The 23,459-nt window shown below is 38.8% G+C and overlaps 1 protein-coding gene across 3 annotated transcripts in view; it reads right to left on the bottom strand.

Moving 5' to 3' along the window:
• The window catches only part of MATR3 (matrin 3), a 44,867-nt gene extending 21,512 nt beyond the window's left edge, over positions 1–23,355 (bottom strand). The window contains exons 1-4 of one of the 3 annotated variants that reach the window (XM_024194009.2): positions 23,269–23,355; positions 7,351–8,415; positions 1,668–1,729; positions 982–1,023 (exon numbers count right to left, since the gene is read on the bottom strand). In XM_024194009.2, the coding sequence (XP_024049777.1) occupies positions 982–1,023; positions 1,668–1,729; positions 7,351–8,253 (1,007 nt within the window). In that variant the 5' untranslated portion in view covers positions 8,254–8,415; positions 23,269–23,355. Of the gene's footprint in view, positions 1–981; positions 1,024–1,667; positions 1,730–7,350; positions 8,416–23,163; positions 23,210–23,268 lie in introns of those variants that run through there. The other 2 variants (XM_024194010.3, XM_024194011.3) reach the window with 2 other exon arrangements.
• Between the last annotated feature and the right edge of the window lie 104 nt (positions 23,356–23,459).

Raw genomic sequence — 23,459 nt, forward strand, 5'->3', positions numbered from 1 at the left:
GGCGTCGCCAACGAGGTAGGCCCCGAGGGGGAACATGGAAGTAGCCTGGGGGTAGCCGACCCCGGTCAGGCTGCAGACGCATGTGAGTCCATGTCAGTGTGTTTCGGTCAGGATACCCCACTGACCAGCAGCGGCAGTAACCGCTGCTAGGTCCCCGGGCTGGAACGCAGTGGAGTGGGTGAGCCTGCGTTCCCCCCTGCCACCCCTGCTCACGGGTGGCAGGCTTCCCCCTCACCCAACACTCAGGTAGGAGCCTGGACGTACCCCAACTGAGGGTCGCTCAGCCCCTGCACCAGAGGGCCTGAGCTACCTAACTGTTGCTTGTCTGCTCAGCCCGCTGCATCCAAGGGCCTGAGCTGTGACTGTTTGTGCCCCGCCCTGAACCAGGGCCTGGGCCTCCCCAACTATTCTACTGTTGCTCAGCCCCTATACCAAAGGGCCTGAGCTCCCTAAACTGTTGATTATTGCTCAAACCCCTGCCCCAAAGGGTCTGAGCTGTGACTGTTTATGCCCTGCCCTGATCCAGGGCCTGGGCCTGCTTAAACTGTTGACTATTACTCAGCCCCTGCACAAAAGGGCCTGAGTTAGCGGAGTGTTTACTCAGGCCTGCCTGAGGGCTTGAGCTCCCTGAACTGTGGGTCGCCCAGCCCCTGCGTAAAGGGGCCTGAGCTTTGACTGTCTGTGCTATAGTGAGCCGGTGTGGCGCCCCTCCGTCCCGGAGGGTAGAGCCCCGGCGCAACCCTACTACAGGGTGAAATGTCCAAATAGGATAAAACTTAAAAAACTCCAAACCCTGCACTCTATCCTATATTGAGTGATAGGAAACTGAGCCCCTTTGTTCTGACACACTGAATGATTTTAGTATTTCCAATATTTGACAAAGTTGAAAAAATGCCAACTTTTAATTACAATCATTTCATTGCATTATGTACTTCCAATATAAAAGTAACTTGTATTTTGCATTGTTCTTGTTTTACTTACATTCCATGTCCAGAATCATTATCAGGATTCCACTCTGGATATCTTTAAATAAAAAAAGGTCATTTATAAATAAGATATGAAATTAGGATTGCAAAGGACAGTATCTACACAAAACTACTGCAAATTCACATTTTTCACAAGCAGCAGGAAAACATGAACACATTGTACAGGAATAATTTGGACAGCATGATTGGCAGCCATTAAACAAATGCAATTTCTAACAGCCATAAGCACTTTAATGCTAATTAGGAGATTAGGTGTTTTTCCCCCCCAGACTAGGAAGTGTATTCTACTTAAATATCGAATATCTAGCAATAATCTGTAGTATTACAACAGGATAGGTTTGAGTCTACACTATGTAGAACAGACTGAAAGGAGAACCTCTTGGAAGTTCGCACTAGAAGCATAACTAGGGAATATTGCAAGAAGTTACAAACGTTGAACACCTGCTAGTTGGCACTGTCTAAACATATGTAAATCATAAGAGCTTAGTAGAGACTAAATTGCCTTTCTCCAGCAAATGTAATTACTTTTTGGCCCAGAGATGCTTAAGGGGAATGGCTAAAACAAGTTTAATGTATTGGTCTTTTCAGTGCACACCAGGCAAATTATTTAAACCTGCTCTGTAAAATATAGTTAACATGCCCTCATGCCACAAGAATGCTTAAGGTATTTCAAACTCATACATTTCAAGAAGAAGCTGACAACGTCGACTGTGGGTTGCTCCATTGATATGGTGGTTCCACTCCTGCAGTAAAGTAAACAGTTACAGTTAACAACATAGGGTCAAATATTTTTTAACAAACCATTCCCTCTGCACAGCTATGTACCTACTCTTCTATGCAGAGGTATTTAACAAATATTTGTGTATAGATACTGAAGTCTGTTTGTAGTGCTTTAAAGATACAATGAATTTTGACCTACCTTAAAACTGTTATAACCTGACAAAGTGTCCGATGGAAAATGTCCTCTGGAATCTATGGGCTTGATTCTGGCTTCAGATATGCAAAGCTCATCATGAGAAAATTGCTAGAGTATGCCTGCAGGGAGCCCAAGATTTTTCTTTCATAGCCTTGAGATTTTTTCCTAACCCCTCTGCTTTACACCTAATGAAGACTAACATACTTAAAAATACTGCATTCAGTTACGGGTAGCACAAAAGCCGGAAGATGAAAAATCGTAAGGAATTCAGAAAAGAGCAACAAAAATCATTAAGGGGTTAGAGGGACTGACACATAAGGAAAGATTAAAAGGACTGAAAGTGCATAGCTCGGCCAGACATCTATGTTAGGGAAAGATAGAAGTATACAAGTATTTGAATGATACAGACACCAAGGGGGGGGGGGGGGGGGGGGGGGGGGACTTGTTTAGGATGATACAAAGAGGTATAACTAGGAGTAATGGAATTAAGCAAAATAATATTTAGGTTAAACATCAGAAAAAGTTTAATGAAAAGAACCCCTAGAATGTGGAAGAGACTCCAAAAGCCAAGGGGTAGAATCTTCATTTGCTTGGGTCATTAAAACAGGACTTAGTTGTCTGGTAGATCTGTTAAAAGACCATATTTTCCAAAGCTTTACTTGATAAACTACTAGCCAGAGTCAGATACAAAAGAGGAGTACTGGGGAAGGGCAGAAGGGTCTCACATCTATCAGGTGCAGCGGCAACAACCTGATAATAAACCCAGTACTTCAGTTTGCAGGAAGAGGGAGGTTTCTGGGATTTCTTTAAGGAGGCTATTCCTAGAGCCTATCTAGGGGTTCAATTTTCCATATCAGCCTCTGGCTAGAAAGTATCTGATAAATTTGAATTAGGACTACGACTACTGAAAGAACTGGATTCCACCCCTCACCAGTCTTCCCCAGTCTTCCGACCATTAAAGGGAGCTCTCTGCTACTCTATTCTTCCCCCAATGGCCAGATTTGGTTCTCTTCCCTCATGAAGATGGCCAGTGCCTGCCTCTTGCTCACAACTTTCATAAGCAACTGCAGAATGAAACGGACATGATTTCTGAGTTCCACTCTTGATCATCAGGTTCCAAACAAGTAGCAATGAAACTGACCAGAACTTTATCAATTCCACTCTGCTGCTGTCAAGGAAACCCATGATCAGCAGCGGAAGTATTGGAGCAATTAGTTATAGAACAATTCTATTTTCAAGCTTAAAATTCTGCACAAATTGATGGCCTCTCTCTGGTCTCCAGAAAAATCTTACTCAGTATGGGCAAATTTTCCATTTTTAAGATGTTATAACCATCCTCTCCAGGGTAAAGCAGTGAAGTATCTGAGACTAACTGTAGTGCCTTGCCTCCAAGAACTCAGAGTTTTAATGGCCTTGAAGCAAAAGAACAGAATGATAATTCAAGTCTCCCATACAGCATTGTCACTAAGCTATAACTAGGGCCCTGCCAAATTCACAATCATTAAAAATGCGTCACGGACCATAAAATCTGGTCTTTTGTGTGCTTTTACCCTATACTATATAGATTTTACAGGAGAGACCAGCGTTTCTCAAATTGGGGGTCCTGACCCAAAAGGGAGTTGCAGGAGGTCACAAGGTTATTTTAGGGGGGGTTGCAGTGTTGCCACCCTTACTTCTGTGTTGCCTTCAGACCTGGGCTGGAGAGTTGTGACTGTTGGCCAGGTGCCCAGCTCTGAAGGCAGCATCCCGTCAGCAGCAGTGCAGAAGTAAGGGTGGCAATACCATACCATGCTATCCTTACTTCTGTGTTGCTGCTGGCAGCGGCTCTGCCTTCAGAGCTGGGCTCCCAGCCAGCAGCCACCATTCTCCAGCTGCCCTGCTCGGAAGGCAGTGCCACCGCAGCAGCAGCACAGAAGTAAGGGTAGCAGAACCATGACACCCCCCTTCAATAACCTTGTGACACCCCCCCCCCCCAAACTCCTTTTTGTGTCAGGATCCCTACAATTACAACACTGTGAAATTTCAGATTTAAGTAGCTGAAATCATGAAATTTATGATTTTTAAAATCCTATGACCATGAAATTGACCAAAATGGACAGTGAATTCGGTATAGCTGATTTTTTTTAGATATACAAAACGTATCAGAGAGCAGGATGAAATCCTGATCACTCGCTCTGTCAGAGGTTGGTTGGTTGGTTTTTTTTTTTTTTTTTTCTTAAAAGGAGGACATCACTTTGTGCAGGATTCACAAGATATGAGCTCCCACTGTTGGCTCTGCAATTGTGAACTCGTATATCAATGATTCTAATGCACAAACATGTGAACAAGAGCCAGTTTATTACACTATATACCAAACATTCATTACTTAAAAATAGGAGGCCAAATTTAGGAAAGGAAAATCATTTTAAGCTTTTAAAAGGTGGTGCAAACAGATTTAAGTCATTTAATACAAACAGGCACCCCCTCAACAATAGGAAAATGTTAACTTTAGAGTTTACAATGCACTTTTAATTTGCAAAGTTTCCAAGGCTGGCTCAGCTAGAAGTAAATGTGTATTTGAAGGTTGCTTACAAGTTTATTTTTTAAAAGTGACAAACAAATATCCTCTGTGTACTCTGGCTGGGATTTTCACATATAAAGGAGTTGGGACCCAACTCCATACTGAATTTCAAATTCAGGTTCTTTTGAAAACCCAGCCTATACATATATTTACAATTTAATTTTTCAAGTGAAGATTTTTTTTTAAACTAAGGTGACGTTAGCTTGCTTAGTTAGCTTTTTGTTTAATAGTTTTACCACATTCTATTAAAAGAGTTCTAGACTCCTTAAAATATTACTCAGGTTGCTTCAGGTTCAAAGTTTCCCAATTCTGAATTTTCAGGGCATATTTATACACAGACATTGATCTAGGTAGGTGTCTGAAATTAAACTCTTAAATAGGTTTTGCTCTATTTTCAAAAGTTTTAAGTACCCTCAGCTCCCACTGAAGTCAACAGCAGCTGAAGGTGTTCATGACTTTAGGGGAAAAAAATTAAGCCAAACTTATTTAGGAGCCTAACTTTAGACATTTATTTATTAGAGTCTTGGCTATTACTTTTAGAAACCCATGTCTCTTGAATGTTTTACTTTCAAGCTAACCTACTCATGCTGTTCCCTCTATCACAATGATTCTGTTTTATTTTACGGGGAGACCAGGGAGGTAACATTTGCCTAAATCCTGTTCTGTGATGTAGGGGGTCAAAATTGATAAAGTGCCTAATCAGACAATTTGGGCAGTATTTCTTTTCACAAGTAGATGTTAGAACAAGCTGTCAGTCATCAATGAAGATTTATACACAAAGTTAAAGGAACAACTAGTAACATATGTAGAAGAGGAGCGCAACTTCTTATATTTGTGAAGTCAAGTTTTTCCCTTTGGCAGACTTTGATAAAACACACAGTCCCTTCTCTATCCTCCTGATACTATTTTATTTTAGAGGAAAGAGAAGATATTGTAGTAATAAGCTAGAGTTGTCCCAGCTCACAGAAGCATATTCCAATCTGCTTCCCCTAGAATTGGATTCAGATCTTAGTGTTTTACCTGTGACTCAGAATCAGAAATACCATAACGTAAGGAATATCTAACAAAACTGGAGAAAATATGGTACCCATATAATTGCAGGAAAATACTTTCTTCTTGCAGTGGTGTTATTTCTGGATAAGAAAGCAGACCCCAGGATTTGGATCCTAGCAAAATAGAGGAACCGATTTCCAAAATATTTTATATGATGTATTGGAAGTTTAAGCCTGCACATGGATTATGTTACTAACTTGATCTTAAACGATTTAAAGTGAGCTGGAGAATGTTTGTAAATTTAAAGTGTTTTCAATACACTGTCAAAGGGGGAAAATATTTTTTCATATTCTAAAAAAGCTTCCTTTCACAATTGGCTTCTTTTATGCCAAGTTTCTGTACAAAACAAAGCAAGCAGAATAGAGTAAGCGAAAGTGCTGAAAAGAACCTTTATAACAGGAGATACCATTATAAAGTATCTCAAGATGTTAACATTTAACTTCTGTAACCAAATAAGATATTTTCATATAATATGGATTTGTTGTTTATTGTTTGTATCAGTTACAAAAATAAACTTCAAATAAAGGAAAAAACTGATTGGAGTTACCTGAAGTAATTCATAAACCTGTATTTGCTTTGTCAAGTTAGTAAATACAACATAACAGCTAAATTCTCACGTTATATGGACACTTGGGGTTTCTTAATTTTAGTTGTTTTACACAAAATATTTTAAAATGTTTTCAAGAGTAGGTAATACTTCCAGACGTTACTGTAAAGAAAAAGTTAGTAACAATACCACCACATTAAATCAATTTTAAGGCAAATGTATGTATTCTTGAATAATTTTCCCCAAAGCCTTCAAATGAAAAATAATGTAACTGATTTTGACCAGAGGGGCATTAAAAGCCAATTTCAAAATTCAGCTGCCTAGTATATTGAAAATCAGCAAGAATGAATAAAACCAAAAAGCTGAAAGTAAGAGGGCTCTGAAATAATATCTGAGCAAATAAGCCAGTTTGAGTAAATTGTCACCTTGTCAGAGACTTGAACTATAATTATGAATAATTTAAGAGGGAAGTCTGATCAAAAATAAATATACCAGAAGATCCACTCTATTTGCAAGTCAAGTAAAAGAACGCTACCAGGAACACAGAGCAGGATACTGCAGCAGCAGACTGATTTTTTTCTGAGCTTCTAAAGGGACAGATGCAACATGTGACAATAAAAAGTGAGTCTGAAGTGTGCCTAAGAAAGTTGTGAAAAAAGGAGAAAAAATGACGACAAATTTCAGCCATAGTATGAGATAGAGTGTTAAAGTGAAATTAAAAAGGCAAGAATGAGCTAATCTAAAATGTGAATTATACTCCTGCAAATAAGTTTCAGGGCTCTACATTAACTCTTTCCCTTTGGCCATGGACAAGGAAAAAAGCAGTATTGTGCAAGAATGCATCTTAACTACATATATATCAGCAATCAAGACAGATGTGGAGGAGAGCTGAATCTAGCTTCCTGAATAGCACAATAGATACACTGCAAAAAAATAAATAAATAAAAATAAAAACCAACCAAAAACAAAAACACCAAAAAAACTGCTTAAATGCCAGATGTTTGTGGTTAAGAGAACATGTAGGATGTAAAATATAAATAAGATATCCCAGCAGATGATAGCTGTTTGGTCTGAAGTTAAGCAATCTGGGCAAATAGAATATTAATGTAAAGCCCTGGTTTAAAGTGTTCATTAACAATTACTTTGTAAATAACCAAAGTGCCTTTTTCACTCTCAAATTTTCAGATTTTAAAAGTAATTAGGCTATAGAAATAGTCAAAGAAATAGGTAAAAACAGAATAGATACTACAATGTAAAGGAAAATAGAAGCATCTGATGCATAACTCACCTTATTAGAATGAACTGGCATATCACATATAGAGCACAGATGGGGATAACCCTTCGGTAAGAATCCATGGAAGTCTTCAATATTGCTATTTGGAGGAGCACCTCTCTTTTTCTCAAAAAGAGATCTCTCAGGACCAGGACCACGACCCATTCTGTCATACTCACTTTCATATTTATGATAGTTATGCGAAGTCTCACCATAAAAAGAGTCATCCCTACACCTTTCTCCATCTCTTAATCTGTCATCTTCATAATCCATTCTGTCATAATAACCAGATTCTTGAGAACGACTTCCATGGTCATAGTCAACCACTGGGTTGAGACTAGGACCACGATCATCAAAACTATCTCTTCTAAAGTGCCTTTTTTCTTCCCAATCATCCCTAGGTACTCTGTATGGTGGCTCCCGTGTAGATGATCTGCCATCTCTACCATAACTCAATGAAGGACCTTCTTCAGCTCTCCTCCTTTTAAGTTGTAGAAGGATTTGAGGCAAGTTTTCAGGAGTAATCTTGTCCTCGGGATAGCGACTCAGTTCATCTAAGTCTCTAGCAGACAGACCAAAGCTGGCCAAAATATTAGTGGCCTGGTCTGCATCTCCACGGTGTTGAGAAGACAAAGGGAGTGGACCTCTACTTCCAATGTTAAAAATAGATTGTAAATTATGGGAAGAGGTACTAGCAGAAGACAGTGCACTATGAGATCCTTGTTGGTTCAATGAAGAACTCATTCCAAGATTCATTAAGCTAGCAAGGCGTGCAGTACCCTGGTTCATCCTTCCAAGAGATGCTGGCATACTTAAAGACTGGGTAGCAGCAGCAAGAAGGCCTATTCCTGCAGATAGGTCACGCCCATGACCTTGTGAATCCCTACTTAGAGATGACTGCTGGAATGACTTGGACATTGTAGAACTATAGCTTGTCTACTTTATGGATCAAAATTTTAAAGATGGCTGAAAAGAAAGCTCACACTAGAAAGGTAAACTTCACTTCAAAATCGTAACGCCAAGAAAAAAGGATCAATAATGACTGTAGATCTTCTTCAAGCTGAGAAACACCAGACAATTCTGTAGAAAAACAAGCAGTTTTAGTCATAAATCCCTTTAAACAGATGCAGTTTTAAACTTATGCATCATGTTGATCTAAAAAACATTTAAGATCTCAATCTTACAAGGCTTTTATTACATAGCTTAAACAGATTTGAGATGTATTCAGAACCTACATATATTACTTGATAAAAATACAGTAGTTTTTCCTCCTAAACAAACTAGTCTTCTCCTACAAAAAATGAGTCATACTGAAGATAAGTGAATTTCAGAAGCTTTAGATGTTAGAAAGCATCTCAAGTTTACTAGCACACAAGCCTTGATCCTTAATGGTTTTGTATACACCCTACATTACTATGCTAAGTTCCAGAAGACCACAAAAAACACAAAGCCATGGAAACCAAGATGAATTTGGTATATACACATTTAGAAATGAAAACTATACCACTATAGAAAAGGACGAAAGGGAAGTTATAAGTAACTGAAGTTTGGGCAACAAGTGTCTACTATAAGATCTAGTAAATAAGACCAAACATAATATTCAACCTTTATGCAGTCAAATCAAATTACTGAAGTGAAGACAGATGTGAACAAGAAAAATAAGTTTTAATTTGGTAGAAAGTAAATAAGACCTCTTGCTCAAATTGCAGTTATATGGTTAATACCACATATGAAATGAATCTATTCACTGTACCACAGCCATAACACATCAGCCTGTGCTATCAGATCTCAAGCTAAGTAAGGCCAGGTTTGGTCAGTACTTGGATGGGAGGCGTCCAAGGAAAACCCTATTGCTGCAGGAAGAGGCATTGGTAAATCACAAGATGGTGCTATTCTTCCCGCCCCCAATCCCCATCAGTTCTGAACCAACACACTGTTAGGAAACACTGATGATACTGCTGTCTTTTGGATGTGACTTAAAATTGAGATCATGACCACGATGGTTGTTAAAGGTCCCTCAGCATTTTTCACAAGAGATGAATATTATCTGGAATTTACCTAGGATACTAGAACAGAGTAATATATTCTTCCTAATTACATTTCTTCTGCAGTTTCAATTGGATATGGTATTCTTCACTTCCTACACTGTTTTGTAGGGTTTCTGTACACTTTTTGACAGCTGTTTTATTCCAATGCAGAGATGCTGTATTTCAAAGGGATTTCATTTTTGTGGAGAGGTGAGGTAGTGTATTTCCCCTCATATTTATACCTCTACAGACTGGTGGCATGCACAGTCTAAGCAGTCCAATTCCCCATATGAATGCCCTTCTCTGGTAGCAGAGGACGACTGCATTTGGGTCCTGGAAAGAATACACTCTGAATTCCTGCAGGGTCACTCAGCCCCCCTGCATGGCCACTCACCCATAAAAACATAATGGCCTTGCAACAGAGAAAAGAATATAAATCATACAGCCCCAAATCATGCACCCTTCTGTCAGAGAAGGGACATTTTGGGGGTGAGACAAGGGAATAAAAGCGGGGGTCTTCCTCTGAAGAGATGAATAGTGGAGAAGCTCTATGGCACACACCAGGGACTTAGCCTTGCAGAGTTTCACGTTCCCAATACTAGGAGAATTCAAAAGTACAAGCAGGGGTTTACAAGTGTGCGATCCTCACAACTGCATACTGAATTTAAATCCATTTTTCAGTGGTGACTAAAGTAAAATATTTTTTCACCAATATTTTTAAGTCTAAAGCATTTTGGTATCCTCTGGGGTGAAAGATGCTATATATGTCATATGTATCAATGCTTTACCAAATATTTATGACTTATATCAGAGATGTAGGGAATCCTATAATACATGTGAGTAATACACAAAGCTAACAGAAAGGACTACCGTCAATGCATCCAATGTTATGAGTATAATTTTGCTTTACCTATGGTTAAAAAAATCTGCAGCCTTTTGCAGTCAATTGACATAAGTTTCATTGTATAAATTTCAGGTGGGATCTATAAGATTAAGCAGCATGGAAAAAACTTATTTAGAAAGAGCAAATGATGTGAAGAGGTAGAAGGATATTCCAGACATCAGTAGCTGCACAATAAATTACTCAGTGGCAAGGATGTAGAGAGGGACAGAGAAGGCAGGTGGCTAGGAGAGATGGCGAGATCCAAGACCCAAGCTGAACATGTTCCAGGAGTCTCTTTATAAAAAAGGGACATTTTTGGACTGTATTGTAAAATGAAGAGCCAATTAAGTGTTAAAGTATCAGAGAAATATGTTCAGACTTGCTCATATTCAAGAAAGTTGGTAGCAGCATTCTCTAATAGTTAACACTACCTTCAAAGTACTTCACAAACTACTTTACAAAGTAAAATTTACTTCATTTTATATACATCTACATTAACTCAAATCCTTAAAGTACAGTTCAAGTATACATTTGTAGCATGGGACAGAATTTGTTTTTTTAATAGTGCCGTTCTTAAGGTCTATCAAGGAACTTTGCAAAACAGTGAGTTAGAAACTGGTAACAAAGGTTGAGCAATACAGCCATATGCCCAGCAATAGCTTGATGCACATAGCTTTTGGACATCAGAACCTGCTTAAACTAGAAGTTGAACAGGACACCAAAGTTATCTACAGTACTATTCAAAAAGCAATATTTCCCTCAAAAGCAGATCCAGCACTAATCTTCCTGCCATACTTCTTGATTGTTAGTTCACTATCATACCTTTGGTCAGAATACCATTGAACAAAATCAAGATCATTTGAGTAGTAGCACCTCATACAGAGTTCTGCTGCAGAGAGAAACTGAGTTTCACTCTGTAGCCTGGTTCTACATATGAATTGTTTCTGCAGAGTGTTACTGCAAGGATGCTGCAGATCTGCAAAGAGGAAAAGAGAAAGCCAGAAAAACAGAAATGAAGACTACAAACATAGAAAAGACATAGCAGGGAGAGAAACTCAGGAGAGGATGAAGGAAGACAATTATGTGGGAAACCACTGCTGACAGAATTGTGGGTCTTTTAGTAGTTTGTGTACTATACTATAAATCTGTTTATCCTTGTTAACTGTCAAAAAGTAGAATATAGAGGGAAATTATGTGTCTGGGTGGATGTCTCTAAATATTTCCTTATATCATTGGCATTTGATGATTGCCACCAGTCTTTTGTTTGTAAATTAAGATCAAAAGTGGGAAGGGGACAGAAAGAAAGAAGTAAGAGCCACTAATTTTCATAGCCAAAGGGTGTTTAATTTCCACATGGTCAAGTTTAACATCTCATTCAAAAGACAGCATTTCTAACATTGCAGGCCCTTGAAGGACTACAGTACAGTGTCTATACCAGGTATTGACAAGTCCTGATGAACCTGTACTCCAAGATCTTCTGACTTCAAAGTGAGTGTGCCATCAACTGAGCCACACTAACAAGATGACCATGACTGATCAAAGCAGTGGAAGGAATTGAGGTTTGATTTAGCTCAGTTCAGCGTGTAGTGCTATGAAAGTGCTGTTCCCAGTATAGTTAAAATTGTAACAGATGTGTTTTGGAATCTAAATTTATAATTATAAAGATTTATAGTCAGAAAATGGATATCAAACTGAGAGTTTATAGTAAAACCTATTTCAACGTTATATCATTTTTAAAGTCGAAGTGATACTAACTACAGATAAACATGAACAATGTCAAACAATCTTTAGAAACAAGTTGTGCAAGAAAGTTCTCCAAAATAAATCTAATTAAAGGTTGACAAAATGCAAAAAAGAAAAATTGGAACCATACTGAATGTGTAGCTGCCATATACACAGGCAGATTAATGCTGATTTTCAAACAGTACTGGGTTTTTGCTCTATTTTAATATAGAAACAGTATTCATACTCTGTTTCTACACATTTAGAAGTCTGACAGCTATATTGTTCCATCCATTTCAGTGGAAATTCCCCATGAAAATCAATAAGAGTTCTACTTTAGCAAATGGATAGCACTACATAAGTCCAAGTTCTAAGGATACATTAATCTTCGGCCATACAAACCTTATCAGCATCTTTAAAGGTATACTTAGGTTGAAAGTGTTTTAAAAAAAATAATTTCCTTACCTGTGTAAATACCTTGGGTTATTAAAATAAAGTTTTAAAAATCTAAATGACATTTCATAGTTCGTGCTGTTTTACTATTTGTATTTCTCAGTTTGGACAATGAAAATCAAACAATTTCACTTTTGTTTCTAGTCAGTTTCACTTTCTGGTTTTCCTGCAGCAGTACAGTACTGTAAACACTTGTAGGGAAGGGGTTAAATAAAAATACCAATACTGAAATAAAAATATGAGAACATGTTTAATAACATTTTAGGGGTTTTAAAAAAAAAATTCACCTAAATTACCTGACAAATGCTTCCTTTAAAGAGATTCTAACAAGAGTTAAAACCAAAACTGTAACCTAGCTTAATGTTTTCATGTTTGACATGCTAATTCAAAGTCTAATGTGTTAAACTACGTGTAAATTTTCTCCTTAAAAATTAGAGCTACTAAATACACACACAACTTCCATTAAGGAATATTATAACCCTAAGTCTTTAAGGATTGATATACATGTTATGGCACAAATGTTTATGTAATCTACATATGTCACCAAAAACCATTTAATAAAGGCTTCAAATTACAAAAGGGTATAAAGCCTCTGAAGTTCATTTGCACACTCTTGAAAATAGTTCTTAATAAGTTTAATAAAAACCCTAGTCTCTAGTTGAGACTCTGTACCAAATTTCAGACAGCAATAAAATACAAACATGAGCATATAAAAAAAAAGATTTTAATGAAAGTGTTGACTAATTTGACTCTAATAGTACTAATATGCAACACCAAAATAAACTGACACTAAATACTGTACACATTTTGAAAATTAGACAAAAGCGTCCATGTCTATCTTTTACGTTCCACATCCATGTTGCCTCACCTTGTGGAATTGATATGCAAACTAGATACAATCAACTCAGGATTGAATAAGGACTGGGAATGGCTGAGCCATTACAAACATTGAATCTATCTCCCCTTGTAAGTATTCTCACACTTCTTATCAAACTGTCTGTACTGAGCTATCTTGATTATCACTTCAAAAGTTTTTTTCTCTTACTTAATTGGCCTCTCAGAGTTGGTAAGACAACTCCCACCTGTTCATGCTCTCTGTATGTGTGTATATATATCTCCTCAATATATGTTTCACTCTATATGCATCTGAAGAAGTGGGCTGTAGCCCACGAAAGCTTATGCTCTAATAAATTTGTTAGTCTCTAAGGTGCCACAAGTACTCCTGTTCTTTTTGCGGATACAGACTAACACGGCTGCTACTCTGAAACCTGTCACCTTGTGAAGTGAGTGGACAAGAATAAATCCACACAGGTTTATTTCAGCTGTTTACTAAACCATTTATTCTAGCCACAATTTACTTGCTCCATTTCCAATATGAACAAAAGTCATAACTGTATCTCCAATGCAATTTTTGTACTTCTATGTTCTTTGTTCAAACGCTGTTTTACTAGTCACAGCAATAATCCATGAACTACAGACATATGCACATTCTTCTTCCTACATTTGTTTCCAGCAACAGAATACCACTGTTAAAAGTTGTTCTGTGTAAGGAAACTGGCTCTTCCTATGGAAGACTGAAAGAATAGGCTGTGGACTTAAAAAGGACTCCAACTTAATTAAAAACAAAAAACAAAAACTAACTTTTAGTAACAGTTAACACTACAGTTTCTGTAACAAGGATTAAAGGAAACATAGGAAAATGTGATAAAGTCACAAAAAAAGGCAGGAGAATTAGGAGCAGATGAAGTACAAAAAAATAACTGGTTTACATGTTAAAAAGCTTTGCAAGTCCTCTTCTCAAATGCTAATTTTAGCGCATATATTCGCTCTCTCTCTCTCTCTCTCTCTATATATATACACACACACACCAAATATAATTAACAGAACTTATTGTAATATAAAGCCAGATCCTACAATCCTTAAAAAGTTATCTATAATGGAGGTATAATTTCTCTTAATAGGAGGCAGGTTTCACTTCTGCAGGGAGCCAAAAATCTGCTGTGTGTGTGTTTAGGATTGTAAACAGATGCAATAGACTGAAGTTTGTTCAGTTTGAAAGTTACCTGTTCTAACTTATGAATGATCAATACAGTTCTTAATACATTTACAACAATCTCTTTTTTTCCTTTAGTTTAAGCAGAAGCACATTATAATTAATTTCAACTAAACTAAGCTGACTTTTTGTAATTGTTGTCCAATCTTTCATTCTAAAGGGTGTGGCTTGAAAAATAAACCCAGTACCTAGAAGCCTGAGGATTAAGTTTGCCATATTTAAATTGCATTAGTTTAAATCAATCCAATCACTGATTTTAATCTTGTTTTGCATTTATAATTTTTAATTTTCTAAGGAAAGGTTGAGTTTCATTCATTGGTAACCATTAAAACATGTTGTTGCACTTGTTTAGTTTGCAAATCTAAAGCCTTTACACTAAATTTGGTATGGTTTGCTAAACAGGAGGGATACACTATATCAATACAAATGTATGGTTAAGCTATACCATTGCTTAAATAAATTTGTTTATATTCTTAATTTTTACATTTTGAATATGTCACAAAATGATGAAAGATGCATTTCTTATTTATAGATTATTACTTTACTTGAGATTGCATTAAGCTGCATGTGGATGAAAAGCAGAAATTAAAAGTGCACAAAACAGCATTTTAAAATTGTTTATTAGTTTAATAAATCTACTTCAATTGTGCTGGAAACAAGAAGAAAATTTATCAAAACATGTTTTGCATTTAAAACTGTTTTATTAAACCAAAGGGAGAATATTCCCTTTGGTTTAATAGTGAATTGAACGGATTGTTTCTGGTCACCAAACCCTTCCATTGTAGAACTAGCAGAATTCAGCCTCTCTCACCTTGTTTTTACTGAGATTGGAAGAGGAAAATAAGCTTTCCTACTTTTTCAACTCACAACCGATTTCTCAACTCTGAACTAATAATTGAACAGAACTACTTGAATAAATTAAAAAAAATACTCCGTATCTGCAGAAGTGGCTACTTCTGTCAAAACACAGTATAACACTTCAACAAAGCTGGTTCTAGTTGCTTAGCCAGTGACGTCAACCAATTCAGTTGTTTTACTTTAACACTTCAGTGCCAGATATATACTGCTTAATTTTATTTAATTTAAATTATTTTAACAGATCATAGTAAGTTTAGGTCTTAACATAGGTTGCCAATTTCAAAACGTTTTTAAATTAATTTTAATAAAAATAGTTTAAATAGAAAATTGATTTTAATGTATCTATTTTTATCCATTCTGTCTCCACAGACACAACAGGTTGCAGGATCAGAGCCATAGTTTGAGACCTGGAAACGCTACATAGCAGATAACTGCATCAGAAAACAGCGTCTCAATTGTTGTAAAAGAAGTTCTATTGTTTACTTTATCACAAAAAAAAAAAAATAAGTTATGTCAAATCAATGTTAAAAAATAAACTTTAGCTTAAAGTTAAGAAAGTTTCAAGACAGCATGGATGTGGAGACAAAACAGCTCTTTGTCCAAAAATAAGATGCCTGCTTCCTATGTAACATTTAGTTTTTTTTAAATCGAGGCATACATTTTTGTTGTACTGAAGTATGCAAACGAGGGTACAACCAGAAAATCATTATTTACCCCTTTTTTTGTAAACAAAGGCTTTACTAAAAACAAAACAGCAATCCTAGGGGAAAAAAACAACAGATTTTAAAAAATGAAGAGGCCGAGCTAAAGAAAAAGAAACTGGCACAAGAATTATTTTTAAAAGTTGAAAATAGGGAAATACAGGTAAGAGATATTATTTAAAATGTAACTGAGTCAGATTCATCGTATGAACAAGTGAACCAATGCAACCACATTACCTTATCAGTGCTATCCTTGTGCCTCTCCCCTTTTTCAATCCTGTTTGTTAAATCCAATCCGTATAGAACCATAGAAATACAGGACCTCTCCAGCTCTAGAGAGGTCATCTAGCCCACTGAGGCAGGACCCCAAAAAATGTTTGTCCAAACTATTCTTAAAAGCCTGCCACGATAGGGATTCCACAACCTTCATGGGAAGCGTATTCCGCTACTTAACTGTCTAGTTAGAAAGTTTTTCCTAAAACACCTAACCCAAATCTCCCTTGCTGCAGATTAAGCCAATTACTACTACTCCTATCCTCAATGGACATGGAGAACAATTGATCACCATCCTTTTTACACAGCCTTTCATATGTTTGAAGACTTACCAGGTTCACTCTCCTATCCCCCGACCGTCTTTTCTCAAGACTAAACACACCGAGTTTTTTAAAATTTTCCTCATAATTGATGAAAGTTTTAGGAAACCTCATTTTTGTTGGTCTCCTCTGGACTCTCTTCAATTTGTCCACATCATTCCTGAAGCACGGCACCCTGAACTAGAAACAATATTCCAGCTAAGGCAGTGGTTCCCAAACTGGGGTTCGTGAAATGTTACAGGGGGTTCTCGGGGGAAAATTCCCTAACGGAGGAGAGAGCTGTCCCTAGGAACCCCTAGCAGCAGGGGGCCAGCAGCCTGGAGTCCCTGGACTGCCAAGCGTATCTATCACACTGAGGAGATTTAAACTTCAAGACTACTTATAAGAAATGGAAAGGGAGGTTGATATTTTTTGCTGTTTTTAAAATTAAATAGGCAGCTAGTATTGTTTTTAAAATTATGAAGAACAAGTATAAGCTTTATTGTAACGTGCGTTGTTTGCCTGGACTGCTCAAGACCTGCACGCTTGTGTAGAAGGAACTCTGAGTTGGCTTCTTAAATACCTTCATGCTGTTTCACATCTGATAGTCCTTGATAAAACAGAATATCAGGGTTGGAAGGGACCTCAGGAGGTCATCTAGTCCAACCCCCTGCTCAAGGCAGGACCAATCCCCAACTAAATCATCCCAGCCAGGGCTTTGTCAAGCCAGGCCTTAAAAACCCTTAACGAAGGAGATTCCACCACCTCCCTAGGAAACCCATTCCAGAGCTTCACCACCACCCTCCTAGCGAAATTTTTTTTCCTAATATCCAATCTAAACCTCCCACACTGCAATCTGAGACCATTACTCCTTGTTCTGTCATCTGGTACCACTGAGAACAGTCTAGATCCATCCTCTTTGGAACCCCCTTTCAGGTAGTTGAAAGCAGCTATCAAATCCCCCTTCATTCTTCTCTTCTGCAGACTAAATAATCCCGGTTCCCTCAGCCTCTCCTCATAAGTCATGTGCTCCAGCCCCCTAATCATTTTTGTTGCCCTGCACTGGACTCTTTCCAATTTTTCCACAACCTTCTTGTACTGTGGGGCCCAAAACTGGACACAGTACTCCAGATGAGGCCTCACCAATGCCGAACAGAGGGGAATGATCACGTCCCTCGATCTGCTGGCAATGCTCCTACTTATACAGCCCAAAATGCCATTAAGCTTCTTGGCAACTAGGGTAGGAGCCTTGCCTTATAAGAGGCTTATTCAAAGTGATACAGGCTACAAAAGTGAGATCTTGGAAGAAAGTTGCCATTTTCATAATGTAATAAAAATACTGTAATGATAAATAATAGTGTGTAATAAGCATGTTATAAAAACAAAATTTATATTTCCAAGATCACTGCTTTTATAATTTATACTCAGGTAAAGGAGAAAATCCCTGAACATATTCATTTTTAGGAGGGGGTTTGTGAGACTTGACATTTTAGTGAAGGGGTTCACAGGCTGTTAAAGTTTGGGAACCACTGAGCTAAGGCCTCACCAGTGCTGAGTAGAGCAGGACATTACCTCCCATGTGTCACATATGACACTTCTATTAATACACTCCAGAATTATATTAGCCACTCTCACAATTGCATCATTCTGTTGGCTGACATTCAATTTGTGATCCATTATAACCCCCAGATTCTTTTCTGTAGTACTACTCCCTAGCCAGTTATTCCCCATTTTGGATCTCCGCATGTGCTTTTTCCTTCCTAAATGTAGTACTTTGCACTTGTCTTTATTGAATTTCATCTTGTGGATTACAGAACAATTCTCCAATTTATCAAAGTCCCTCCCAGCTTGGTGTCACCTGTAAATTTTATAAGTATACTCTCCACTCCATTATCCAAGTCATTAATGAAAACATTGAATAGTACCTGACCCAGCATAGACCCTTGCGGGACCCCACTACAGTCTGATAGCAAACCATGATAACTACTCAGAGTATGTGTTTTCAGAGTTATAATAACTTATAGTAATTTCATCTAGGTCACGGTCTAATAAGCAAACTAGGGAGATATCATGTAGGACGGTGTCAAAAGCCATACTAAAAATAAAGATATAGCGTGTCTATTGCTTCCCCCTTATTCACTAGGCCAGCGACCCTGTCAAAAAAGGAAATAAAATTGGTTTGGCATAATTTGTTCTTGACAAATCCATGTTGGCTATTATTTATTATCCTCTAGGTGCTTACAAGTGTACCTTATGATGAATTTCATCAGGCCCTGCCAACTTGAATACATCTAACATCTAAATATTCTTTAGTCTGTTCTTTCCCTTTTCTAGAATGTGTTCCTTCCCCCTTGCTGTTAATATTAATTTACGGCTTGTCTTAAACAAAAGGCCCTGACCCTGCAATGAGATACATTCAAGCAAATTTCTGCACTCAAGGGGAGCCTAACATGAGACTCCGCTCAGGAGTGTGAGTCAGCTTGTGCATGTGCCATTGCAGGATGGGCACCTTAGGTTTTAAGCTCACTGTAACAGAGACCATTATTACTATGTGCTTATACAGCACTTTGCCACAATGAGGTCCTAATCTTGATTAGGGTCTCTATACACTACAGTTATACAAAGAATTTATAACAAGAATTTTGAAAGTGAGATGGAAGATTTTAAACAAGTAAATAACAGTTGCTGTTATTTAAAAACAATACCTAGACCATACAATATATCACAGGGGTTTTCAAATTGGGGGTTGTGAACCCGCAGGGCGTCGTGAGGTTATTATGTGGGGGGTCACAAGCTGTCAGCCTCCATACCAAACCCCACTTTGCCTCCAGCATTTATAATCATGTTAAATGTAAAAAAAATTGGTTTTAATTTATTTTATAAGGGGTGGTCACACTCAGAGGCTTGCTGTGTGAAAGGGGTCACCAATACAAAAGTTTGAGAACCACTGAATCAGAAAGAGTCACCCATAGATGGAGCAAGTCACAAGTAGCAGTATAATACAGGTTTCAGATTAGCAGCCGTGTTAGTCTGTATCCGCAAAAAGAACAGGAGGAGTATTTGTGGCACCTTAGAGAGACTAACAAATTTATTAGAGCATAAGCTTTCGTGGGCTGTAGCCCACAAAAGCTTATGCTCTAATAAATTTGTTAGTCTCTCTAAGGTGCCACAAATACTCCTGTTCTTTTTGCAGTACAATCCAGACATCCCAACCTAACGTCTCTTGCACACCAGGATATAGAAGCTAAGCAAAAACTGCATACCTACAGATAGTTCTGTAATTAGACCAAAATATTTTCTTTCCTGATGAGATCAAAATGCTGTTTGTGAACTTGCTGGCACATATTTTACTTGCAGAGAAGACAACTTGATGGGTCATTCAAGTTTTACTGCTGAAACCAAAAACCTCTTTATTTAAATTAAGATGACAGCATAATACATGTGCGAAAACTGAGAAAGCACAGAAATACTATGAAGCATTTATACTTATTTCTAAGAATTATTTATTTGTTGCCATGTGCTGATCAGAGGACTAATCAAGAAGTCAACTATCATAGAGGCAAGCAGCACAGGAATAGATACATAAAGACTACATGGAGATCAATTTCTTATGAGTTTGGTTGCAGAAGTCTCTCTTCCCACATCAGTGGCAGATCTAACCAAAGCTCTATTAGATGGGACCTTACCCAGTCCCCATCTTTCTCCTTTACATCATCTCAATAGCACTTTTTATTTGTATGAAAACAGCAAGGGAGGAAATCTATCAGTTCCTGATTTTCTCCTGTTAATGAATTTTTAGAAGTGAGTTCAGCATGATTCCCTAATTCATTCTGGGGTATTTGAAAATTCATCCTGTTTTTTATGATGCAGATATTCCTGATAAAACTAGGGAATAGAAAAAGTTATAGGCAGGATCTGTTTAGTAAGTACTTACTCTTGCAACATTTAGTCTTGGAATGCCTGTAGCATCCCAGTTATTTCCACATCACAACTAATGAAAACTCTTCAAGTATGGAATACTCTGCAGATGAACTCTTCAAAAAATAAAGACCCTGTTATAAACAGAGTCCCTATTTAAAAGAGACTATACTGTAGTTTCAGAATTTGTTGTTCATACCTTCCCCTTCTGAAATATCCTATTATCACCTTATATAAAAAGTGTGGATATGTAGTCATGATTGAACAGATACGTTCAAAAGGTTCAACTCCCATTAGCCCATGTTGCAATTATTGAGTCAACATTTAGATACATGGTATCAGAGGGTAGCCATGTTAGTCTGTATCCACAAAAACAACAAGGAGTCTGATGGCACCTTAAAGATTAACAGATTTATTTGGGCATAAGCTTTCGTGGGTAAAAAACAAACACTTCTTGAGATGCATGGACATCATGGGTAAAAAAAAACCCACTTCTTCAGATGCATGCGTCCATGCATCTGAAGTGGGTTTTTTACCCACAAAAGCTTATGCCCAAATAAATCTGTTAGTCTTTAAGGAGCCACCGGACTCCTCGTTGTTTAGATACATGGAGTATTATTCTAAAACTAGAGCAGACTTTAATAAATTATAAAAAAAATAAAAAGAAAAAGATTAAGACAAGTATGTGTATTGCAATTTTCACATAGTACAATGTTTCAACATCTGGGAGACAGATTAATATTTTTCTTCTGATGCTTTTGTAAATAAAGGTAAGGTGCTCAGACACCAATGATGGGTAACCCTATTAAACAAAGAATACTAAGTCTCCTAGATGTGAGCTGCTTATCTCATTCTGGATGGGAAAACAAGACCCCTTATGTTCCCTGAACTTCATGAAACTCGAGAATTCTTTAAACCAAAGTATTTTTTTAAATTTAAATATAGCTAAAGACCATTAAACAATAAGCTTTTACTACTTTCTGTATTTAGGGCACTATCAGGTAGTTCTAGCCCAAACTGTATGCTTTGTAAAGCAAATAAACATTTAAATGGGACATTCGACTTTTATTTAAGTCATATTTCTGTCTGAGGATTTTTAACCTAAAGTTAAAAGTAATACGTATGTAGCTATAACTCAAAGCTTTTTAATATCTCTCTTTTTTTCTGTTTTAACAGCATTTTGTATGTGGTCACTTAGGCCCTGTGCATGAAGTTAAAACATGTGCATGTCTGCTAAATCAGGGCCCTAGCTGCCTATTTGTCTGGCTCTCTCTATTGGCAACTTTTGTTCTAAAAAAGAAAATGCAACTGTAGAACCACAAAAAGGGGGGGGGGCACTGAGGGATACATATAACACTTACGTTAGTTTCAGCTCACTTTTTGAAGTTCACTACATTTCAAGTTAATGGTATTCTATTAAAAGAACGTTATTTATAATTTTTAAGTGTAATTGAAAAGTTTTCTTTTTCTGAGCCCAGGAGGCAAAGATTTAAACATGCCTGTGCAGTACTTGCAGCACACAGATGGTTCAAATTCCATGAAAGTGAAACGAAGTAGAAAGATATGTTTTTAAAGTTGATATTTTCTCTCTGCCTTTGGCCAGGATAGACAGCACCATCTCCGGAAGTCCTCAGGAGCAACAGCCTTCAGAGATGCTATTAACAGAAGGCACATGGATTAATGTGCTGTTTAGCCTCAGAATGTGTGTTTATGAAGCAAGCTGCTCACCCCACATATATGTGACCAAAAAGAACAAAAACTTCACCTGCGGCATGTGCACATCCACCTGAGGCCACAGTTTATATGCTTAAACACCAGCGTTCCTGAGTCACCAACCGGTCCCAGGATCTGAACACAGGCCAGGTACCTACAGCAACTAGAGGCAAGTTCACCACGTGGTACGGGGTGGGTGATCCAAGCGTGGTGAAAGAGGCTAGAGAAGAGTGAGTGCACTGAACTGCAGCGGAAGGGGACCAGCAGGATGCTGTATGTCTCAGAACCATAGTGAAGAATTATGTGGGGGGAGAGCAGGCAGCCCCTACAGCGGGCAGAAAACAGGAGCGAGGCACGCACTCACTCATATGGGGTCATCAGAGTCAGGGAGTTCGCACAGTACAGCAGGGTCTGTGCCTGGGGACGGGCGAAGGGGAGGTTCAGAGCGTGCCTAGTATGGTATGCGGTAGGGAGGCCCCGCGAGATGATCCATGCTCAGGAACGCGCAGCGCTGTACAGCGGAGGAGGCACTGTGACGGGCCCAGAGAAGCACCTTAGCACGGCATGGGCGAAAAGGAAGATAGGGCTCATTAAGGGGAAGGGCAGGGCGCAGTACTCCGAGCCGGAGGGTGGGGGCGCGCGCCATAAGGCACGACAATGGAGGAAGCCAGGCCCGCACGAGCCAGGGCCGCGGAGCGGCGCAGGGGCGGCCTGCTGGGCGGCCCGGACGAGGGCGCGCAGTACTGTTCCCCCAGCCGGAGTCTCCGCTTGGCTCTCGCACGCGCACTGCTGTCCCGAGGGGCCGGCTGAAGCCCCGTTTTTGTCACCATCAGGCCCCACACCACGGGGGACACGCACCCGCCCATAAGCTTCGGCCACTGAGCTTGTCACCGCCTCCCGTAGGGCCCGGCCTACCCGTTCCGGTTACCAATGGTCCAGGCCCCCGTCACTGCCCTCACGCTGTGGGAGAGGAGAAACAGCCAACACCAGCTGCTAACATGGCGGCGAAAGCGGATCCCAGCCCCGCGCCTACCTCAGGCCCGCGATAGCGTCTCCGTCCGCCGTCGCACCACCACCAACGGCTCCAGCGAGGGGGAGGTGGCTGTAGCCCGTGCGCGAGCCTCACACCTCTCGCGATACCCCCACAAACAAACACTTCTCACTGCGCTCTCGCGAGATAACTACTACCGCTCCGCCCGCGCGCGCGCGCGCGCACACTCGGTT

This window comes from Terrapene carolina, unplaced genomic scaffold (genome assembly GCF_002925995.2).
Source record: "Terrapene carolina triunguis isolate 2854851 unplaced genomic scaffold, T_m_triunguis-2.0 Scaffold838, whole genome shotgun sequence".
In the NCBI taxonomy this organism is placed as follows: domain Eukaryota; kingdom Metazoa; phylum Chordata; order Testudines; family Emydidae; genus Terrapene; species Terrapene triunguis.